Genomic DNA, 20,103 nt, shown 5'->3' with positions numbered 1-20,103 from the left:
CACTGATGTACGACAACTATATATATGCATACATTATCCGGAAAGGTCTTCTTGTGCAAGGTTCCAGGTTATTTAAGTACTTCTCCGTCTAAGAATCAGGAAAATGTGTATGTGTGACACATGAAGGATTTTAACCAAGTATTTATACCCGATAACCTTCAGAAATAACCATCAAAGTGTTTGTAAAATTTGCCTTTTTAAGCTATTAATAGGTCAAATTTAGTTGAAATGCACCATGAAAAAATGGCGGGAAAATTTTCCCGCACTTTTTCCTTATATAAACAGTCAAAAATATCTACGTCACATTTGCTTCAGGATAAATTTAAATAGCCTTTCAGTTGTTTTCTAGATTAAAATTGAATATTCTTGTGGCAAAACAGACCAAATTGAGAAATATGATGTACCACCCATTGCATGATTCTTACACACGATTTCTTTGTCGTTATACACGTACAGTATATCAACAATGCATAGCCTTTTACAACACGATTTGTTAATGAAAAAATATAATTGTACTTGTACTTCCGCCAATAGCCAATTTGAACTTGCCAGTCTTGTCTGTGTTTGAGGCTTGACAGTGCCCTCTTGCATCATTTTAATCTTCTTTTTTTCACAAATGAAATATTACCCATGGACAGTCCCACTAACCATTGCTTCAATATAAAAACAAATATTAACCCATTACAGTAAGTTCTATATTGCACTGATTTGTTTTAGTGTTAACTATATAATAGATTGCAAACCGCAGTAAGATTGTACAGCAGAATATTAAAGCGAGTGCGTGTTGCACTTTTTGATTGTTTATTTCAATCTTATATATGTGATAATTTGTTATGATGAAACGTCTAATGTGTACAAAAATGGTCGGGTTTATTTTGGATCAACCACCACTTTGACTAAATCTGGTAAAAATGGTTCTAACATCCACATACTAAAAAACAGAATAAATGAAATTTTGTAACAATTTTTGAAAGGTGATATTAAGGTGTATTTTTTTTATGAGGAATAAAGAATTAGTTTCGGACAAAAGAAATATAAAGTATATTCTATGGCAAAAAATAATTGATTCGTGAAAAAGAGGTATAATGATACCTACAACTCACGTCGAAGTTACTTATTTACAGGGAGATCTTTATTCTTAAAATATATATCTTAAAGGTGTAAAAATCAAGGTGTAAATTCAATGAAGGTTTTCCTATAATTAAGTCTTTGAAAATCTTATCATTGATAATTGAATAAACACATAACAAGTTTTCATCTGGAACAGTAAAATGCCACATATTTCCTTTCACGTATACAGATAAACTGTAATTTACTTTGTAAACTATACACCCATCTCCAAAATACAACGTTCCGTGCAGGTCCGGATGACACGTTCTTTGCACGTTAAAGAACCCTGCTCTACCCTTCTTTCTCTATTTTCAGTGGCATTTGCATTTCTTCATACCCTATCGGTGAACTTGGTCCAGGCTCCCAGTTTTCAGTGGAGCCAGAGTTGCTTATTTGCTTTTGTTACTTTATATGTATTATTTTTCTTTATGTTCTTTGTTGTTTATGTCTGCTTTCCATGTCTGGTATTTGTTCCTGAATTACATTCTTTTGAGTAACGCTAGAACTTTGGTTCCCTTGAGTACTCTTTTCGACCCTATTATTCTTGTGTCCGATCCCATTTTTCATTTAATCATCCATTTCATCTCCCAGATATAGCTGAAATACTGCTGTTTAGGCGTTAAACATCAATCAATCAATCAACCCTAACAGCCTGATACACGACCGATACTCTTTAAAAGTAAAACTTTCGTTTACAGTCTATACAATTTTTATATCAAACTATATGTGTCGTTTGTAACTGTTCAAAATATAACTTGTGCACATATAGGCGTTCAGCACAATTTGGGATTGTATAGTATTCATTTTTGCAAATTGTGCCTGTTGCAACATGTATTTTTTTGTGTATCTACCTTTAGCTTCAAAATACTCACTGAGTCAAACCGTATAAATTAATTTTATACACAATGACAAATAGCCATATTTGCTTATGTTTACATCATCCTAGCTTATACTCTGGGATGTTTTTCACAATTAAAAATGCACATAAATCCATTATAGAGCATAGTGATATCAGATATTATTGGTCATTTTATCGTTTTCACGTGTTTGACTGCCTGATGTTTTCTTTCGTCAGCTATCGTCCTGATGGTAAATGTATTGGCACCTCCCAAAAACATTTCGTCAAACCGACTGGGACATGGCCTATAAACAATTTTGAACCTCTTTAAAGTACATCGCACCAAAAACCATCATGCTTGCTGTGATATGTCTATCCTGACTTTAAAAACGTAATTATGCTGTATGTAGCATTGCATAGTTTGGTTTTGTATGCAGTGCACGTGATTTGCGAGTTTTTCAATGTACTATTCATTAAGGTATAGTTTAAATAAAAACGTAAACACAAATGAGAAACAGGGAACGCGGATATTTGATATTACCCATCGATCAAACTGATTATCAAATACATATAGGTCACAATACAAGTGTTAATCGACTAATTAGCTATGTAAATCAAACACCTGCCGATCAATTTCTCTCACGTTTTAGTTCCTGTAGTGTTTCTGTCTTTTTTAAATGTATTTCCCTTTAATTGAATCCAATGCATTGGCACCAATTTTGTGGAGAGGACCAATAACAGTCTATAAAAAAAATTGCAGTGTTTATACGCAAAAGTTTTATAAGATGTACCATTTCAAATACAATCGTTCGTTACTGCTGTTTGATTACAACTTAAAAGAACAAATATTTTTTTATCCTTGAGAGGTCTACATTTTAAGTTGTTTTAGATACAAAAAACAGATGTCTCATGAAAATTCTACATACAATCATCGTGACAAAACTGGAAAAAAAAACTAGACTCAATCAGTCTGTCCTACTGATTTTTTCCATTGCCATCAATATTCATGAATATAAAAAAGCTATGTCTCAAATAAATATTGTATGTCCCTTTAGCTGCATGTACCACTGGAATAACCTGTCTGTATTTATTTTAATGCCATAATCAATATTTTCCATACATTACTGTTCAAATATCTGCCACACAATTGCACCAATGCAGTTTAAGTTTATTTATGCTCAATATGTGTATTATTGATGCACATGTCTTTACATTTCTGTACCAAACCACATTCTAAGGATGGATTTGCTGTAGAATTATGTAATCGTTAGTAAATAAGTGATACTAAGAATGAAATAAGAAAATAAATATAAAACAATTAATGTGACGGGTTGCTGCTGATATGGTTGGTCTATTAACGCCAAGATAGCTAACATAGCGACAAGGGCGAAAAGGAAAAAAAACGAAGATTGCGTGTCGAATATCTTATTGGGAATAGAAATGTGTAATAAACGTCACATAATATAAACATATCAATACATGTAAATATGTTAATGTCCTCGAGTTGTGTAACACTATATATTCATAACGACGACTTTTTATTGTAATTTTTCATTACAAATGCTGCTGGCAGAGCACAAAATTCCTAGCCTTCTTATATCTGTTTTTCTACACATCATGTTCTTCTCCACGTTCTTCTCCACCCTACGATTTGTTTTTCTTCTACTTGCTTGTGTCCACTTTATTGCTGTTCTTGTGATCTTTATCTTTCCGAATCCTATTTCCTAGATATTCATATTGTCCCTGTTGAATCCAGAGATTTTGGTTTTGGTTTTGTTTTGTTGTTTTGTTGTTTTGTTATGTTTTGTTTTGTTTATTTTCTTTTTTTTGTGTTTTAATCTCTCTTTTTTTATGGGGGGTAGGGTGTTTGGATATACAATTTGATATAAGAAACAGTATTTAAAAACTCATTTTATATGGTTTAATTTAACTATTTTTATATCCCTGAAAACATTACATTAGAAATAGAGGTAAGTAAAATACAACGAAGACATTGACAACGAGATTTTTTTTTTATTGTTATCAAGATTGTATTTGATTTACCCCTTTGATATTGTATTATGGTTTTCTCTATTTGCTCATGTCTTGTTCGTTTTTTTTTCAAATCATTTTTAACAGATCTTATTAGACGGCTTAGTAAACAAAGAAGCAGATCCATAGAGAGAATTGTCATTGACATTTAGATTAAGGCTCTGTAAGGACTAATCACAAAACGACCGTGTTTAAGAGGGTGTTAATGGAAGACCCAGAAAGTGGGTGCCAGAATGCAAATAATTTTCAACCATTAGATATTTATTTAAAATGAATGTTGGTTTGTAATTTACAGAATTGATAAGATAAAATGAATAACATAGAAAACACTATTTTTTAAAAAAATAAATTATTTGTTAATAATTTAGTAGATTTGGTAGGGAACTATGAACATGTAATCCTAGAATCCTAAACATAAAATTCAGAAGAATATTTGTATTCTTGATCCCATAAAGAGGTCAACATTGCATTGGAACCAATGGTGCCGGTCCATATTACCGGATCTACCTTCATTCTACATGAATAGTCGTTATAGAAGTTAGACAGGGAGTGATTCATGCATGTAAAAAAATAACACCGCATTCAGTTTTATTTCTTGTTCAGAAAGTCAATGATCACATAATAATCTTAAATTTTCATTTGGTTGTTGCGATTTTGAGGTAAAATTATATAGATTGGAAAAAAATTGGCACTTTGTAAGAGTTATTGTTATTGATTTCGTTTACTTTGGTTGATTTTAGTGGGAGATAAATATATGATTTTTTTTTTCAAAAAATGCAAAAATGATTATCGTTATGTAAAAATATAAAATATATAGACTGAAAAAGGCAATGTTTGTTTGGAAGGTTTTTTTCTACCCTATGAATTATTTTACCATTGGCAGTGTCTAAAGTTTATGTTGACCGATATTTAATTGAATATGAGTATTTGCAAAAGTTTAATCATGTCTCAAAAAGTAAGCTTCCTTTTCTAAATGAAATATAATTGAAAATGTGTTAGAAGAATTAATTGTATAGATAAATGACTTAAATTTCTATATTGTGCTATAGCATGTTGAAGTGGTAATATTTATGATACCATATCCTTAGATAATAGGTTTTATTTATGATACCATATCCTTAGATAATAGGTTTTATTTATGATACCATATCCTTAGATAATAGGTTTTATTTATGATACCATATCCTTAGATAATAGGTTTTATTAAATAGATAGTGGTAATTTACCGATTGTTCCTAGTGTAATTTTGTTGGATAATTCACACTGTCAAATAAATTCGGTAATTTCACTCTCGCGCTTTCTCCCGCCAAAACGTGGCAACAAGAATATCAATCCGCCGTTCACAATTTTTTTATTTGTGTTGAAAATAACATTGAACAATGGAGAAGAAATCTATATAATAAATAAGATAATCAATTGGTTATCGTGAATAACCAAAATATGATCACTAGTGCCAAGAACGCATTTACATTTAAGTCGTGCTCGGAACAAGTTCTTCACAATCGTGAAATCTAGGCGTTCTTCGGCCCTCATGATCATATTTTGGTTATTCACTCTTTCCAATTAATTATCCTATTAGACTTTGATAAGAATGTAATTCTTTACTGTAAAATCTACAACTTTCTTCATGAGTTTAAAATGGAGGTTAGGGACCAATTCTAGTGAAATAACGGTAGAAATGAAAGACTTGAAAGAAATATCATTCAATTTGATTTTCTTTTGTCACTGTTTTCTCATGAATTCAATAGTTGGTACCTTTTCCAATAAATGAACTAAGATTCATCATTCTTGTAAATACATCGAATTTAAATTAGTTCAACTTTTTTTCCGAAAGATGGTTTAACTCAAACAAATAGGCTTCTGGCACAGGGTTATGTTGCTACAAGATTGAAATCACCACTACAGAAGTTTTATGGTTGTCATCCTGAACTCGTGCATCGTTGTGGTGTATCCATCTGCATCATGAAAGATGATTTATTCAACAGGTCATAGTTTTCTTTTCCTCATTTGTCTACCCCGGACTTTTTATAAGCAACTAGAAAAACAGAGGACGCTTATCCTACCGGTGCACCTGGTCCATGCTCCCAGTTTTTAGTGGAGTCCGAGTTGCTCATTTGCTCATTTGCTTTTGTTACTTTGTATGTATGATTTTAGTTACTTTATGTTCTTTGTTGTGTATGTCTGTTTTCCATGTCTGGTCTTTGTACCTGGATTATATTCTTTTGATTATCCTATAACTTTGGAAAGCCCTACATTACAATGGTAAAAAATCGTGACTAATTTGCAAACCTAACTATTCTCTCATTCAAATGGCTAGATTTACCCATCAGATGTGTGAATGCTAAAAACATGATTAATTACGTATTTCAAAGGTACTTTTCTTAAAGGAGTTTGTCACATTTGATTTTATAAGACTGCAATACGTCATTTTATATTCGACGTTTAGACTTGCAGAAATTACAAATCACATTCTATTTTGGTAGGGTCTCTATTTAATCAGTATGAATGATACCAGAAGTTAAAGAGAAAAAGTTACTTTTACCTTTTGTTAAAACGGTTGTGTGTTAATATAAACTAAGAATCAGGCGTGTCTTGCAAATAGACACCTTAACTTTGCAGCGATCAATTTACATTTCCTTGTGTGATTACAGTGAATACTTTTTTGAAGCTATGGTATAAAATGGACATGCATACTTATTCTAAAAACAATGCATATCCTAAAAACGGCTTTCCATCACAAAACAATCAAATTTTGGTTGTAGTATTTACTGGGCAACAGTCGTCTACGCAATTGTCAGACGCAAGTAGTCGTTCATTACAACTAATGACGTTGCCAGGCACCTGGAAATGTTTGTATACATTACTTGTATGGGAAAACTTCCCATTCAATAGTATATCGGGGATAATGAATGAGGAATGGGGGGATTTGGAATGGAGATGGGCAATGGGGGTGGTGTATGGGGTGGTGTATGGGGAGAATGGGGAAATTGGTTCTGACCGATTTATTGAAATGAAGAAATGTATTAAATTTGATTAAAAAGAACAGCTAAAATGTAGAAGAATTTAAAAATATGAAATTTAATTTGATAATGTATATGAGGGAGTAATCAATGGAACCAAGGTTATAGCGGTAATCAAAAGACAAAGGGACAAAGACCAGACATGGAAAACAGACATATACAACAAAGAACATAAAGTAGCTAACATAAAGTAACTAAAATCATACGTACAAAGTAACAAAAGTGAACGAGCAACTCGGACTCCACTAAAAACTGGGAGCATGGACCAGGTGCACCGGTAGGGTAAGCGTCGAGTTGCTCATAGAAAGTCAATTCCGGAGTAGACAAACGAGAAAAAGAAAACTATGACCCGTTGAATAAATTAGTTTTCATGGTGCAGATGGATACACCATAACAATCCACGAGTTCATGGTGACGATCATAAAACTTCTGTAGTGATGACTTCAATCTTGTAGCAACATAACCCTGTTCTAGAAGCCTATTTGTTAGAGTTCTAGCGCGATACAAAAAGTCTGTGTAGTTTCGGCAAGCTCTGGCATAACGTATGAGTTGTGATATGAACTCTCCATACGCAGGTGCCGAAGGGATGTTGCCACAGATGAAAGGAAAGTTGTCAATTCTGAATGAAAAGTTATCACGTTTGTCGTAAAGTTTGGTCAATAGTTTTCCTTTACCATCGATTTCTAAGTGTAGGTCAAGATATGAGGCTGACTTCACAGTGTTTGTAATATCCTTTATCTCAATTTCTTTTGGGTAGATGCGATATGTTTGATAAGAAATACGCGATGGCGATTGTAGGGGGATAGGGATTTTTCAATGGGGAATGGGATGGAGACAAAGGAGAATGGGAAATGAGTGGATGGTATATGGTAAAAGTGGCAAGTCTATACCCTCGTGCTCGGAACCAGTTCAATCTTTCCAATAAATTATTCTTTTAATCTGCCATGAGTTGCACTAACGGCGCTCAGTGGATAGAGTGAAAAGACAATGAGTTTTCTCAAGAATTAAAGGAATCAAAGTTTTGATCAGGACGAATGTAGGGCCCATTTTTCCGTTCATAATTTCCCATAACTCATTGCAAACTGAATGTTGCAAGTCACAAATCATCTGTAACGTCGCTTATGTCTTTGAGGACATCAAGCAGTCCTTTATCAATAAGCAATAAGCTGGTGATGCCATTAAAAACGTTTTAAACGGAAGAAATTAAAAATCGAACACCAGTGAGATTGTCGGACAGAGAAATCTCAGACAACAAAAATTGAGTTTTTGAATGAGGCTCTGCCTTAGTAAGAAAAATAAAATTTTATCCGAGGGTGTATAAGATTTGCTAGTATTGCATTCTCTGTTGGTGTTTGATTCTTTTTGTCACATCAAAGTCTGGTTTTGTTATCAGTACGCCAATTCAGAAAGCCCTGCTTGCCGAAATTTCTTCGATTTAACTAGACATCATAGTTATGCCACAAACAACGCTTATTTTATATCACCCACGGGTGAGATGAGGACAGCTCGCTCGATGTCACGAACGACGCGTATTTTATCTCACCGACGGGTGTGATGAGGAGAACTCGCTGGGCTAAAATTAGTTACAACCATGTTGCTCAGCGAGAATAGTTTTTATTCAATATACTTTCATATACGACTCCTGAACAAAGACAAGTTTCTGACAATTGTTTATTTACAACAATACTATTTTGCATTGTGAGCATGGAAACGTGGCCACATTTTAATGATATCGTACAGCTCGTTCCCCGGGCACGTCGATGTACTTACATCCCTATGCCCAAATAAAGCGTAAGAACTTGCAATCTTCCCTTTGGTAACACCACACTCAATCAGATTATAAGCAGCACGAAGAGCAGCTGTATTGGGCTTTCTTGTGTCGAATTTGCCCATAAATGATGCAGCAAGTGACTTCGAGTTATATCCATATGTATGGGATCCCGTACGGTCCCATCCACGCCCTTCATAAATTTTGCCATCTTCTCCAACCAAAAAACTGTAACCAATATCAGCCCAATCTGAAACAGACACGTTTACACAAAGAATGTCATTTCGGTAAACATAATTCCATTCAGAACTTTCAATGATTAATAAAACACCATGTCTTCAACCATAAATTATGGTTTCCAGTTGGTTTATTATGATTATTCCCACCTCTTTTCAACTTCAGCTTGAACATTTCTTTAACAATATGGAATGGGTTTTGTTTCTTTATTACATTCCCCGTTTCCAATTTCTTCTCCCTCTAAAAACTCAAAAAGTGAAATCATTGCGCGGATTTACTTTAAGCATTTGAGAACTTTGCTGCAGGACAAAACAGAATGTGTTTAAACTCTAAATCTTACAATAAGCATTTAATGAACATTTCCCAATCACATTTTATAATTTATAAAGATTATCAAAGATGCACAACGTACTCCTTGTGTCCATATGGTAGTTCTGAATACTTTTTAACTGTGCAACACAAGTAAGGAAAGTAGTACATTGATGCCCAGCTGTGTGATGAATAAAGAAGTCCTGGACAGGCGTTGTTAGGTGTGATGACGACTTAGCCCGTCTGGCTCCCCAACTGTCACGGGAGATTACAACAACGTCTCTACAGTCACCAGTATCACGTTCTGAGTTTTCAGAAAAAGACAATAATGAGTATTACGTCGCATTTAGGGATTGAAAAATGTTTTTTTTTTTTAATGACTATGAGTATGAGTCTAAATAAGATTTTAAAGTGTGTACCATGAAATTATGAAAAGAAGAAAGAAGTACACTGGGCAAGAAATATTATGCTATGAAATTGATAAAACTTGAGCCTGAGGAGTCTGAAAATCTTACGAAAATGGCTACTAGGATGACCGCATAACTAGACAATACACTTAAAGGGCTTAACATTTTGTTTTGTGTTTTGAAATTATAAAATTAATATTTTCTTAGAAATTGGAACAGCTTTAATGAAGTAGTATATGCACACTTTCAATTTCTAGCTTGAAAAGTGCAAGAAGAAAAGAACTTTTATAGTTGATGTACAGTTGTTACCTGTAAGTACTCGTGTTTTGGGAGTATATTCAGTAGGTCAATTAAAAATCAATATCATATTATAAACCAAATCTACAGAAATGCCCAAATGACTCATTTGAAATTCAATACTTACTTGAAAAACTCTGTAACATATGTTGATAACAGGAGGGTTATTAAATGCATGGGAAAAGATCGATAGGGGTTCCATTGAACTATCGCTATTAGTGTATTAGAAGCAGTTGGTACTTTAAACTACATGTATCTTTTGACGATTCATCGAAGTACAAACTATTTATATGGGTAATACAAATACTTTTTAAAGCCCAATAAGTTAAAGTACAAAAAAAAGCAGAAAAAAAGACATCTAAAATTCAAATTTTCAATTAATTATAGGTACGTGCATAATTTTCCACAACTACGTAATAAATAGTAGTATAAGATTTCAAATTGTCAGTTGCAGAAAACCAGGGGATATTAAAAGATTAAAATATGACTTACAAAAATAAATATATTGTAGTATCAATTGTACCGAATTGGAATCCTTAAATTATACTTTGACCTACACTTACAGATCGATGGTACAGGAAAACTAATGCCCAAACTTTATTACCCACACAATGACATTCCGTATAGTCAATTTTCCTTTCATCTATGGCAACATCCCTTCAGTAGCTGTGTATGGAATTTTCATATCACAACTCTTACGGTATGCCAAAGTTTGCAGTAACTACGTGTGCTTAGACATTTAGTACCGCGATAGAATTCTTATAATTAGGCTTCTGGAACATGGTTATGTTGCTACATAAGTTGTATGGTTGTCACCATGAACCGGTGGATTGTTACGGTGAATCCATGTGCACCATGAAAACTGATTTGTTTAACGTGACAAAGTTTTCCTTTCCTCCTTCGTCTACCCTAGACTTGACTTTTTATGAGCAACTCGGCGTGTGTTTCTAGAAAAGCAGAGGACGCTTCCCTACCGGTACAACTGGTCCATGCTCCGAGTTAAATGGAATCCAAGCTGCTCATTCACTTCTTCTACTTTGTATGTATTATTTGGGGTTTTTTGTTGTGTATGTCTGTCTTCCATGTCTGGTCTTTGTACCTGGATTACCTTCTTACGATTTCCGCTAGCATCTTGGTTTCCTTGATTACTCTTTGCAACACAGCTTCCTTTATCCAAACTTATTGTTGCCCGAATTATTCCAGGTATTTTTTTTAAATCACATGTCTATTTTTTTTTTTTTTTTTTTTTTTTTTTTTTGAGAACCCTATATCAACTGCAATATCAAATGCTTTACTTAATATAAAATATCGTAAAATATAAATACCAACGGCCGTTTTCGTACAACATCTTCTTGTTGTAATGCCTGAACATTTCCCGGAGTAGTATGATCCATAACAGCCTTTGCTGTCATCCTGGCATGTTCCACCCATATTTAAACATTCTTGGTCACCACCTACATAAATATAAATGGAAAAAAAGTTTATGAAAAACCTTTAGATAAAAAACGTTTTAATTGATTCTATAAATGAACACTCAAATTATGGTCCTTTCAGGTAAACGTAACTGCTGTAACGTTAAATTACAGTAAATAGGTTGTTAAAATGTTTTGTGCAGTTTTATAAATAAATACCAGTTGAGCTGACACAACATCTCCTATTAACATTGCCTGAACATTTCCCGGTGTAGTATGATCCGGAACACGTAATACTGTCATCCTGACAAGTTCCTCCCATATCAAGACATGGCTGGTCGCCTGCAGAAAACAGCATAAATGACATAAAAATATACAGGGTATTGTTTCCTGTGAAAAAAGCACAAATTTAATTTTCTGAATGTTTTATAGCATTAAATGACTTGTTCAAAACATATTTTTACACAGTTTCATCAATCATACAGTCTGATCCGACATATCTCCTCTTTACACTGCCTGAACATTTCCTGGAATGGTATGACACGGAACACATCACTCTATCATCCAGACAAGTTTCTCCCGTATAAATACATGGCTGGTTGCCTGTTGAAAGCAATTAAGATGGCAAGATGTCTTAAAAAAACAATAAGAAGGGGTATTGTTTTCCGGTTTTGTTATTAACTTCACATTGTACAGTACTGAATTCGATGCCTTGACTATTTTTTTTTTGTCTTCACCCTGAAAATAACTATGCATCGTTTTAACCTGCATGCGACAATTTATGATCTTCAAAATGAATTGTAACATCAATTTTCGTGACCAGAAACTGTACCAACCAAACGACAACATAGGAAACCCTTCTCAAAGATGTCGAAATAAAAAGATATTGATGACGGTACCATGAATAGGAGTTAAAAATATTGATACCGTTTGAAGCGCTGACACAACATCTTCTTGAAACGCTTCCTGAACATTTTCCAGTGTAGTATGACCCAGAACATGCGATACTGTCATCCTGGCATATCCCTCCTATGTCATTACATGCCTGGTCACTAGCTGAAACATTGATTTTAAGAAAGAGTAAATAGATAGGGAATTAAGTTCCAGTCCATATAAAATTCAGACACTGCCTATGGTACTGATGATTCATGGTCTACAAAAACCTACTTAATTAACGATGGTTTTTTTTCGGTTTTCTGATGCTCTATTTTTATATTACAAAAGTTTTATCCATATTGATATTGAAAACCATGCATTCATCTCACTACAATCAACTAAATTGACGCAAAAAAAGAAGAACGATAACTCTTTCAAAGTACTAATTTTCTGTATAATCTTTATTAATTTTATCTCAAAACAGCAACACCCAAATGAAAAAAACATGTAAAATCGACTGGGTAGGTGGTTTGTAACTGAATCTGAATAAGAAATAAAAGGTTTTTTTACATGCATGAATCTCCTGCTATCTGCTTTTTTATAAAGACTACTACAATATACTTAAGTACCAGTCCACATAAAATTCAGACACAGCTAATGGTAAAGGGATTCATAGTGTAGAAAAACCCACCAAATAAACGTGGCTTTTTCAGTCAAGATAAGCTATACTTTCACATAACGATAACTATTTCTGCATTCAGATCTGCACTTTTTTGAAAATCATACATATATCACCCACTAGAATCAACCAAAGTAATCAAAATCAAGAACGATAACTCTTGTAAAGTGCCAATTTCATGTACTACCTATATGATTTTTGTCTCAAAAGCGCAACAACCTAATGAGAAATAGACGCTTTTGTAGTATGTTGGTGAGCATGCTCAATACACACTTCCGCGAGGTAGGGCTTGGAAATGAATGTTGAGCATGCTCTTCACATGCTTATCGACTATCCTTCAGTTAGCACAAAAGGGTCTACTAAGGCTTGTTATGTGATCAGTAACTGTTTGTGAACAAAAAATAAAACTGTATTCGGTGAGTTTTTGACATGCATGAATCACCTTCTGTCAGATTTTTTCTTAAAGACTGATACTTAAAACAAAAAAAAGGTTTTGTCTATGACTTACATAAGACATGTAAGGTAATACTTCACATAATCTACAAATACATGATTTAAATACAAATTGTCTTCAGATTTCCAGTTTCCTGACAAAACGACATTTTCAGAGCTCCAAAATTATGTACATGTACAATAAAAAAACCCTCACATAAACCTCTAGATCGAAACTTAAAAGTAATGTCATGCCTTGTGAACCTGTAAATGTCTATTTAAAAAAATCAGTTTGTAAATTAGTATTTTCGTGAATTAAGCAAACAAAACTTCATAAAAATGAATAGCTGGAATAAATCACAGTTAAACCTTCACTTCATAGAAGCAATCTGAGACTCTTTAAAATCTGTAAACATATACCAGTATCCGTTAAAAACTTTCATCTAGATAATGTAGATGTTTGATGTTAATCAAATCATCATTGTAAACATCGTTTTACGCGTTTGAAAGAATGTTGTTTTCGGCTTTACATTAACTAATCCAAAATATAAGAATATAACTTTACGGATGATGAGGCCCGACTGCTGCACTATAATACAATTCAATATGATTAGTTTAATTTTATCTACGAATATCGGCAAAAATCACGGAAACTCCAGTATATTATTGTTTTACCAGGGGCTGACCATTTATGCCGCATTATTTTACCCCAAGCGAAAGCGATCGTTAATGTTTGGTGGTAGGGGCGAATGTTACCGATGTATGTGTATAATTGATTTTTACGAAATATAATATAACTTTTCTGAAACATAACGTTTAATATTTTTTATTAAATATGTATCTGATGTTCATTCACGCCACTAAAATGAATCTAAACAGCCGATACACATCGGAATGTTACGTGTGTTTGTTTACACGGTTGGAGTGAACAGTAATTAACACACACTCAAGCCACGCCCAAGAAGTCGCGTGCTGCTCATATAGCAATCGAAAATCAACCACAGTTGTGGTCTCAAAGCCTGTTAAGGACGTCATATTAGAACTTAAGTTAAACATGCAGTTGATAATGAAATTTTCTTCGAATAACGGGAAATGTTTTTATTAAAGATGCGTCTGATTTGTCATGTGACTCAAGGATTTAGTCATTTTCTCCCTGACAGTCTTAGTGTCAACTTTCATTATGTTTTGTGTTCTATCTTTTGTACTTTTATATTTTCTTTTTGATGTCATATTAAAAAATACTATCAAAAGTATTTCTCTTGAGACGGTCTTCCTAACATTGGGTTTTGGACACTCGTTTCCAACATTCCTTTCCACAATTTGGTAATAGTGGTCGGTTGGTTTTCCTGGGCGGTGGGGTCGATAAAGACAGAGTTTCATTTTGGTATTTCACATGATTTAGGTGTTTTGACATTTTTAATATGTATTTTTTTCATTGTAACGAGTCCTTATATTGTTATTTTGTTAAACTGTTCTTATAACTTGCAAAATAAACTCCGGGGTCCTTCTATCTGTCTAGGCATACGGCAATTATCATATGATATAATATTTTTTTACTGATAAGATAATATATTTAGTATACATGTAGTTAATACTTGATGTTGAAGAGAGACAACCCCCAGGCTGGTGAATTTCAATAAACAACCATTATTCATAATGAGTAATCAAGGGAACCAAGGTTATAGCGGTAATCAAAAGAATGTAATCCAGGGACAAAGACCAGACATGGAAAACAGACATACACAACAAAGAACACAAAGTAACTAAAATCATACATACAAAGTAACAAAAGTAAATGAGCAACTCGGACTCCACTAAAAACTGGGAGCATGAAAATTATGCTTATGTAAATAGTGATATATACACATATCATCAATAAATTATAAATCTCGATTGATTGATTAATGATATTAAACGCCCGAGCAGCAATATTTCAGCTATATCCAGGCCATGAACGTGAATTTAAATGATGAAGAAATGAAAAATGGGATGGAACACAAGGTTATTGGGGTCCACAAATTTTGCCACTGAGGTGTATATGTAGGGTCGGGTAATTTAGCCTGCTGTGGTGGAGCACAAAGGATCCTACTCTGATAAAATACTACAGAATGATTCTTTAACGTGCGAGGAATGTGGCATCTTTCCCAACACGTTAATTTCAATTAAAGATTTAAAAAGAAACATGATATCACTGCATCACTGAATCACTACACATTAAAAAAGAAGGAAGAGAAAAGCAGATTTTAAGAACTTCTTCACTGGAAACTCTTGGTATGATAATCAACACATGTAATACGGTCGAAAAACCTGTTGTATTAACAGAACTAAAGAAAAACAGATTATCTAAATTGCACCATAACATTATTCTTCGTGTACAGGTAGAACGGTACTATTTATTTCCCATAGGCGACAAAAGTAACACTTTTGAAACATTCACCTGTTTAAAACAATGACGGAGTTATAAACTGACTTTTTTTCAGTCGTATCTACCCTAACTAAAAATGTGAGCAAGTCGTAGCATAACCGCCTCGATTCTTTAGTATATTAAGCAGATAATGTTTGGGGTCGAAGTTCCCCTTTTTTCTGTGAAGGGCACATTATGGCAAGTAACCTTCAAGTATGGCAAATTTTGTAATGATATATATTTGTCCTAAAGCATTTTACTGATTGTCGTGGTCTGATATGTCTGTTGAGCGATATGTCCGGCATTCATAAGGAATTTTTGGTTGTCATGGTCCGAAATGTCTTTGTGTCGAATTGTCCGGCGCCGGTAAACATTATGGTTCTTATATTTGCGAAACGTCTTCAAAGATTTCTTTTGTTGCATTTAGTTTCGCTTCATTCTGTTCATTTTTTATAGTTAAATTATGTTTATAACGATTTGATTCATTTTATTGAATAGATTCGTTTCCATTCTTTCTTTTATCGATTATTTTCGTTTCGTTTTCGTTTGTTTTCGTTTCGCAATTTTGATGACCCAAGAATTATGGGTAATATTGATTACGGAATTTTCGTAAACATCTGGACGCCATACTGCAGACTATAAGGCCAACCCCATCTTGGAAAATCTATGATTCGATTTGTATTTAATTATCGAAACTAGCAAATATTTTTCGAGACTGGTTTGGCTGTCAATCGCACATATACAAGTATACGAAATGAAGCTGCCATTATGCTGTTTTTCAGCTCCTGAAAATGCTTACACACCGGATATTGATGCTTTTTCTCGCCATAAGTATACAGAACCAAGTTCATCATACAACCATAAACGCTCCCTTCGGGAGCGTATTAAATCAGAGCTGACAAAAATTATCAAAGTTGTTTTAATTAATATTTCTTCGGGATCATTAAAAAAAATTAATGCAATATTTTAAAAGTATAACAATGTAAGAGTCTGGAATTAATAAAGCATTTTGGGTATCAGCACAATTTGTCCAATCACAGTGTACGAAAGTATATTTTTACTTAAGTAGGGTACACGAAAGGCCAACCTAAAATAATGAGAAATAGTATCTTTCTTCGTACACGAACATCTGACAAAATGGCCGATATGACATGAAGAACTTGATAAGCGATTCGTAAAAGAGGTAAAGATTATCCTAATGCCATGTTTTAAATGTATTGTTCTTCTAATTATGTATGAGGATTTTATGTATTTTTTTTATTTTTTTGTTTCATACTCGTTTAGAAGGTGTCCATGGAAGACCCAGACTGTGAATGGCAATTTGAAATCATAAACTCATGTTTTCTCAAAAATAGATATTGTTTTGTAATTTCAGAAATAGTAAGAATGAAAGAAATTGCAACGTACAAAATTTAAACAAATATATGTTCGTATATGTTCATAATTTAGTTAATTTTATGGGTAACTATGAACATCTAACCTGAGCGGAGTCATCAATTTTTGATACAGATCCCCATAATGACTTAAACAATACATTGAGACAAGACCCTTTACCGCCAAAATCATACGATATGTCTGGTTTGTACATAGACTGACTCATTTTTGTCATTGTTCCTTTGTTTATGCCCCTTGATTTAAGTTTTAATTGCTGATTTGAAAGGGCTTCCATTGATTTAGTAGATGTTGAGGAAGGGGTGGTGAGCGCTGATAAATAGGCTTGTCATAGTAGGTTCCCTGTAGAAAAGTTTAATTTGATAATCACGATACGGTCTGGACGACAGCCATTTTAGAAAATTATATATGCCAATTTCGTTATATATTTATGATATTGTATGTGACTGATTGTTCACCTGTACACTGAACCACATTTACATTTACGTTAAAGTGATCAATATTAGTTTCAATCATTGTAGTGAAAATTTTCTTAGGTATAAAGATCAGTTGAAAATATGTTTCGATGATTTCAAATATCCCTATAATTTTGTTGGAATCAATTATGTTTCATTTTTGTCCTTCTGTACTAAAAGGACGACGCAGGGTCAGATGCCACACACTAACAATACTACGAAAAATGCAAGAACAGCCCGAAATTCTTCAAATCATGATATCGTGAATCGATACGGTGTATCCATCTGCACCATGAAAACTGAGTTGTTCAATGTGTCATACTTTTCTTTCTCTTTCGACTACCCCTTGACTTAACTTTTTATCCGCAACTCGGTGGGTGTTTCTAGAAAAGCAGAGGACATTTACCCTTCTGGTGCACCTGGTCCATGCTCCCAGTTCTAGTGGAGTCAGAGTTGCTCATTTACTTTTGTTACTTTGTATGTATTATTTTGGTTATTTTATGATCTTTGTTGTATTCTCTGTTTCCAGGTCTGGTCTTTGTCCATGAATTACATTATTATTTTGATTTCCGCTAGAATCTTGGTTCCCTTGAAAACTCTTCCAGAAACTCTTCCAGTATACAGCAGAAAATGCTCATGTGAAATTCATAGGAATTGAGCTTCACCTGAAATTCACATTAAATTAAATGTTTTATTACAATATAAGATATAATTACCTTTACTAACACCAATTCCAGCTATAACTAATATATATAACAACGAATCCATATCTTGACACGAAAGCTGCTATATCTGAGCTAATTCAAAACAGGAAATGAGGAAATCCGATTTGATTCGTCTGAGAGAACATGAAAAACTGGTCGTTACTTTATTCTGTCAGTTAGTTTTGTGAATTGTATTATTCGATTAACAATAAAGTATGAATAATAGGTAACAAAAAATAGAAATGATAAAATCAATTTTTCAGATTTTTCAAATTGATGTGTTTACTGTAAATTGCATTTGAGTACTTAACCTAGCACTTACATAACAGTCGGGCAAACATGCTTTTATCGATCAGTACACTAAATTCGTCATATTGACATATCTTTTTTTTCTAGAATAGACATTTCTATTTCCTAAAATAGACAAATCTGTTTTCTAAAATAGATTACAGACGTTTTAAAATTCAAATGAATTATTAGTGTTGAAAGACTGATATGCTTTGGTGAAATTTAATATGAATAAAAATGATACAAACATATCACTGATTTCAAGAGTTATGCCCTTCACCCTAGGTATACCTCCTTAAGTAGGTTTTTGAGCACCTTGTGCGCCTTGAATCATCTCTACCATATGAAGTGTCTAAATATTAGATGGATAGATACTTAAAATCTCGACATCAAACAATTAACGTGTACAATTTTAACTTGATTTAACAATATTTTTTTTCTGACCACAGTTAAAAAAATATGCAACTAGAATGACCTTGTTTACATATATCACTGCTCAATCTTCGACCGGCTTTATTTCACTGTCAGATACGGGTATCCTATATTTATATTCTGTCAGTCTATGTGTGTATGTATTATATTGTAACTTTCTTATTGGCTAATTGTTATATTTAGGAATCATGAGATAATGATACGTTGCATAGAGATCAATTACAATGCACATGTTACTTCTTCTCCTTGTTTAAGTAGCAGTCCGCCTAAGAATCGTGCAATTTTCACTGAAAGTGATTTATTGATATCAGATATTTTATCCAAATACTTTAAATCAGTTGGATATATAAGAAAAACGATGAATAAAATGAAAAAATAAAAAATGTTTTCACCGTTACCATAGAAACAACCACTCCTTAGCAACCACCAATTTAGGGCCTAATAATCACAAAAATGTTACAATTTAAATTTATTTTTTATATCTAATGGTGGAAATTTACCAAACTAAATGATTATATTAATGAAGTGTGTCTTATGGAAAACAATTTACTACAATCTGATTGGTTAAGATCTGGTTACCATAGCAACCAAAATTCTTAATTTTTGACAATTTAAAATATACAAAAATAGGCTATGTTCAGACCCGTTTTGCTGACAAGAGCAAGAAGATATTATCCAAATGTATGCATGGATGTGTAGTAGATGCTCTCTACTGAAACATATAAAAATTAAAGATATGTAGCATATCTTTGTTTTTTTTGCTCATTTGGACCTTAAATCACCCCCATATAGACTTTTCGTCCTCATAACCTTTTCATACAAACTTTGTCCAGACCATATTTTATTGGTCTTTTGGCCTAGGCTTCTAATATTTGGTATGTTGGTATATCCTCTCGGGCCAGAGTGTCACGTTCCAGATAGGGTGACCTAAGACCTTGACCTTTAACCTCATGGTTAAATAACATACAAATTTTGGCAAAATATGATGCACAATTTTTTCTGTGCCATTACT

At 33.3% G+C, this 20,103-nt stretch overlaps 1 protein-coding gene across 1 annotated transcript; it reads right to left on the bottom strand.

Moving 5' to 3' along the window:
• Nucleotides 1–8,593: 8,593 nt before the first annotated feature.
• Nucleotides 8,594–18,565, bottom strand: LOC148601098 (peptidoglycan-recognition protein SC2-like). The gene is made up of 6 exons (XM_088555554.1): nucleotides 18,384–18,565; nucleotides 12,357–12,485; nucleotides 11,649–11,771; nucleotides 11,343–11,471; nucleotides 9,417–9,617; nucleotides 8,594–9,017 (listed from the first exon to the last, which is right to left on the bottom strand). Exons 1-6 carry the CDS (start codon nucleotides 18,433–18,435, stop codon nucleotides 8,686–8,688), a joined length of 966 nt encoding a protein of 321 aa, XP_088411680.1. The 5' UTR covers nucleotides 18,436–18,565; the 3' UTR covers nucleotides 8,594–8,685.
• Between the last annotated feature and the right edge of the window lie 1,538 nt (nucleotides 18,566–20,103).

Source organism: Perna viridis, chromosome 12 (genome assembly GCF_037379345.1).
Source record: "Perna viridis isolate PV_CMFRI_1.1 ecotype Kerala chromosome 12, ASM3737934v1, whole genome shotgun sequence".
Classification (NCBI taxonomy): Eukaryota; Metazoa; Mollusca; class Bivalvia; order Mytilida; family Mytilidae; genus Perna; species Perna viridis.
Note: the sequence above shows the minus strand (reverse complement) of the source record. Positions and strands in the feature narration are given on the sequence as shown.

Coding starts and splice junctions, on each gene's coding strand:
- LOC148601098 (XM_088555554.1), bottom strand. CDS start 18,435: ATGGATTCGTTGTTATATATATTAGTTATAGCTGGAATTGGTGTTAGT. Junction 12,486..18,383: donor TGGAATTGGTGTTAGTAAAG/GTAATTATATCT, acceptor TCAATGTTTCAG/CTAGTGACCAGGCATGTAAT. Junction 9,618..11,342: donor TTGTACGAAAACGGCCGTTG/GTATTTATATTT, acceptor CTGAAAACTCAG/AACGTGATACTGGTGACTGT.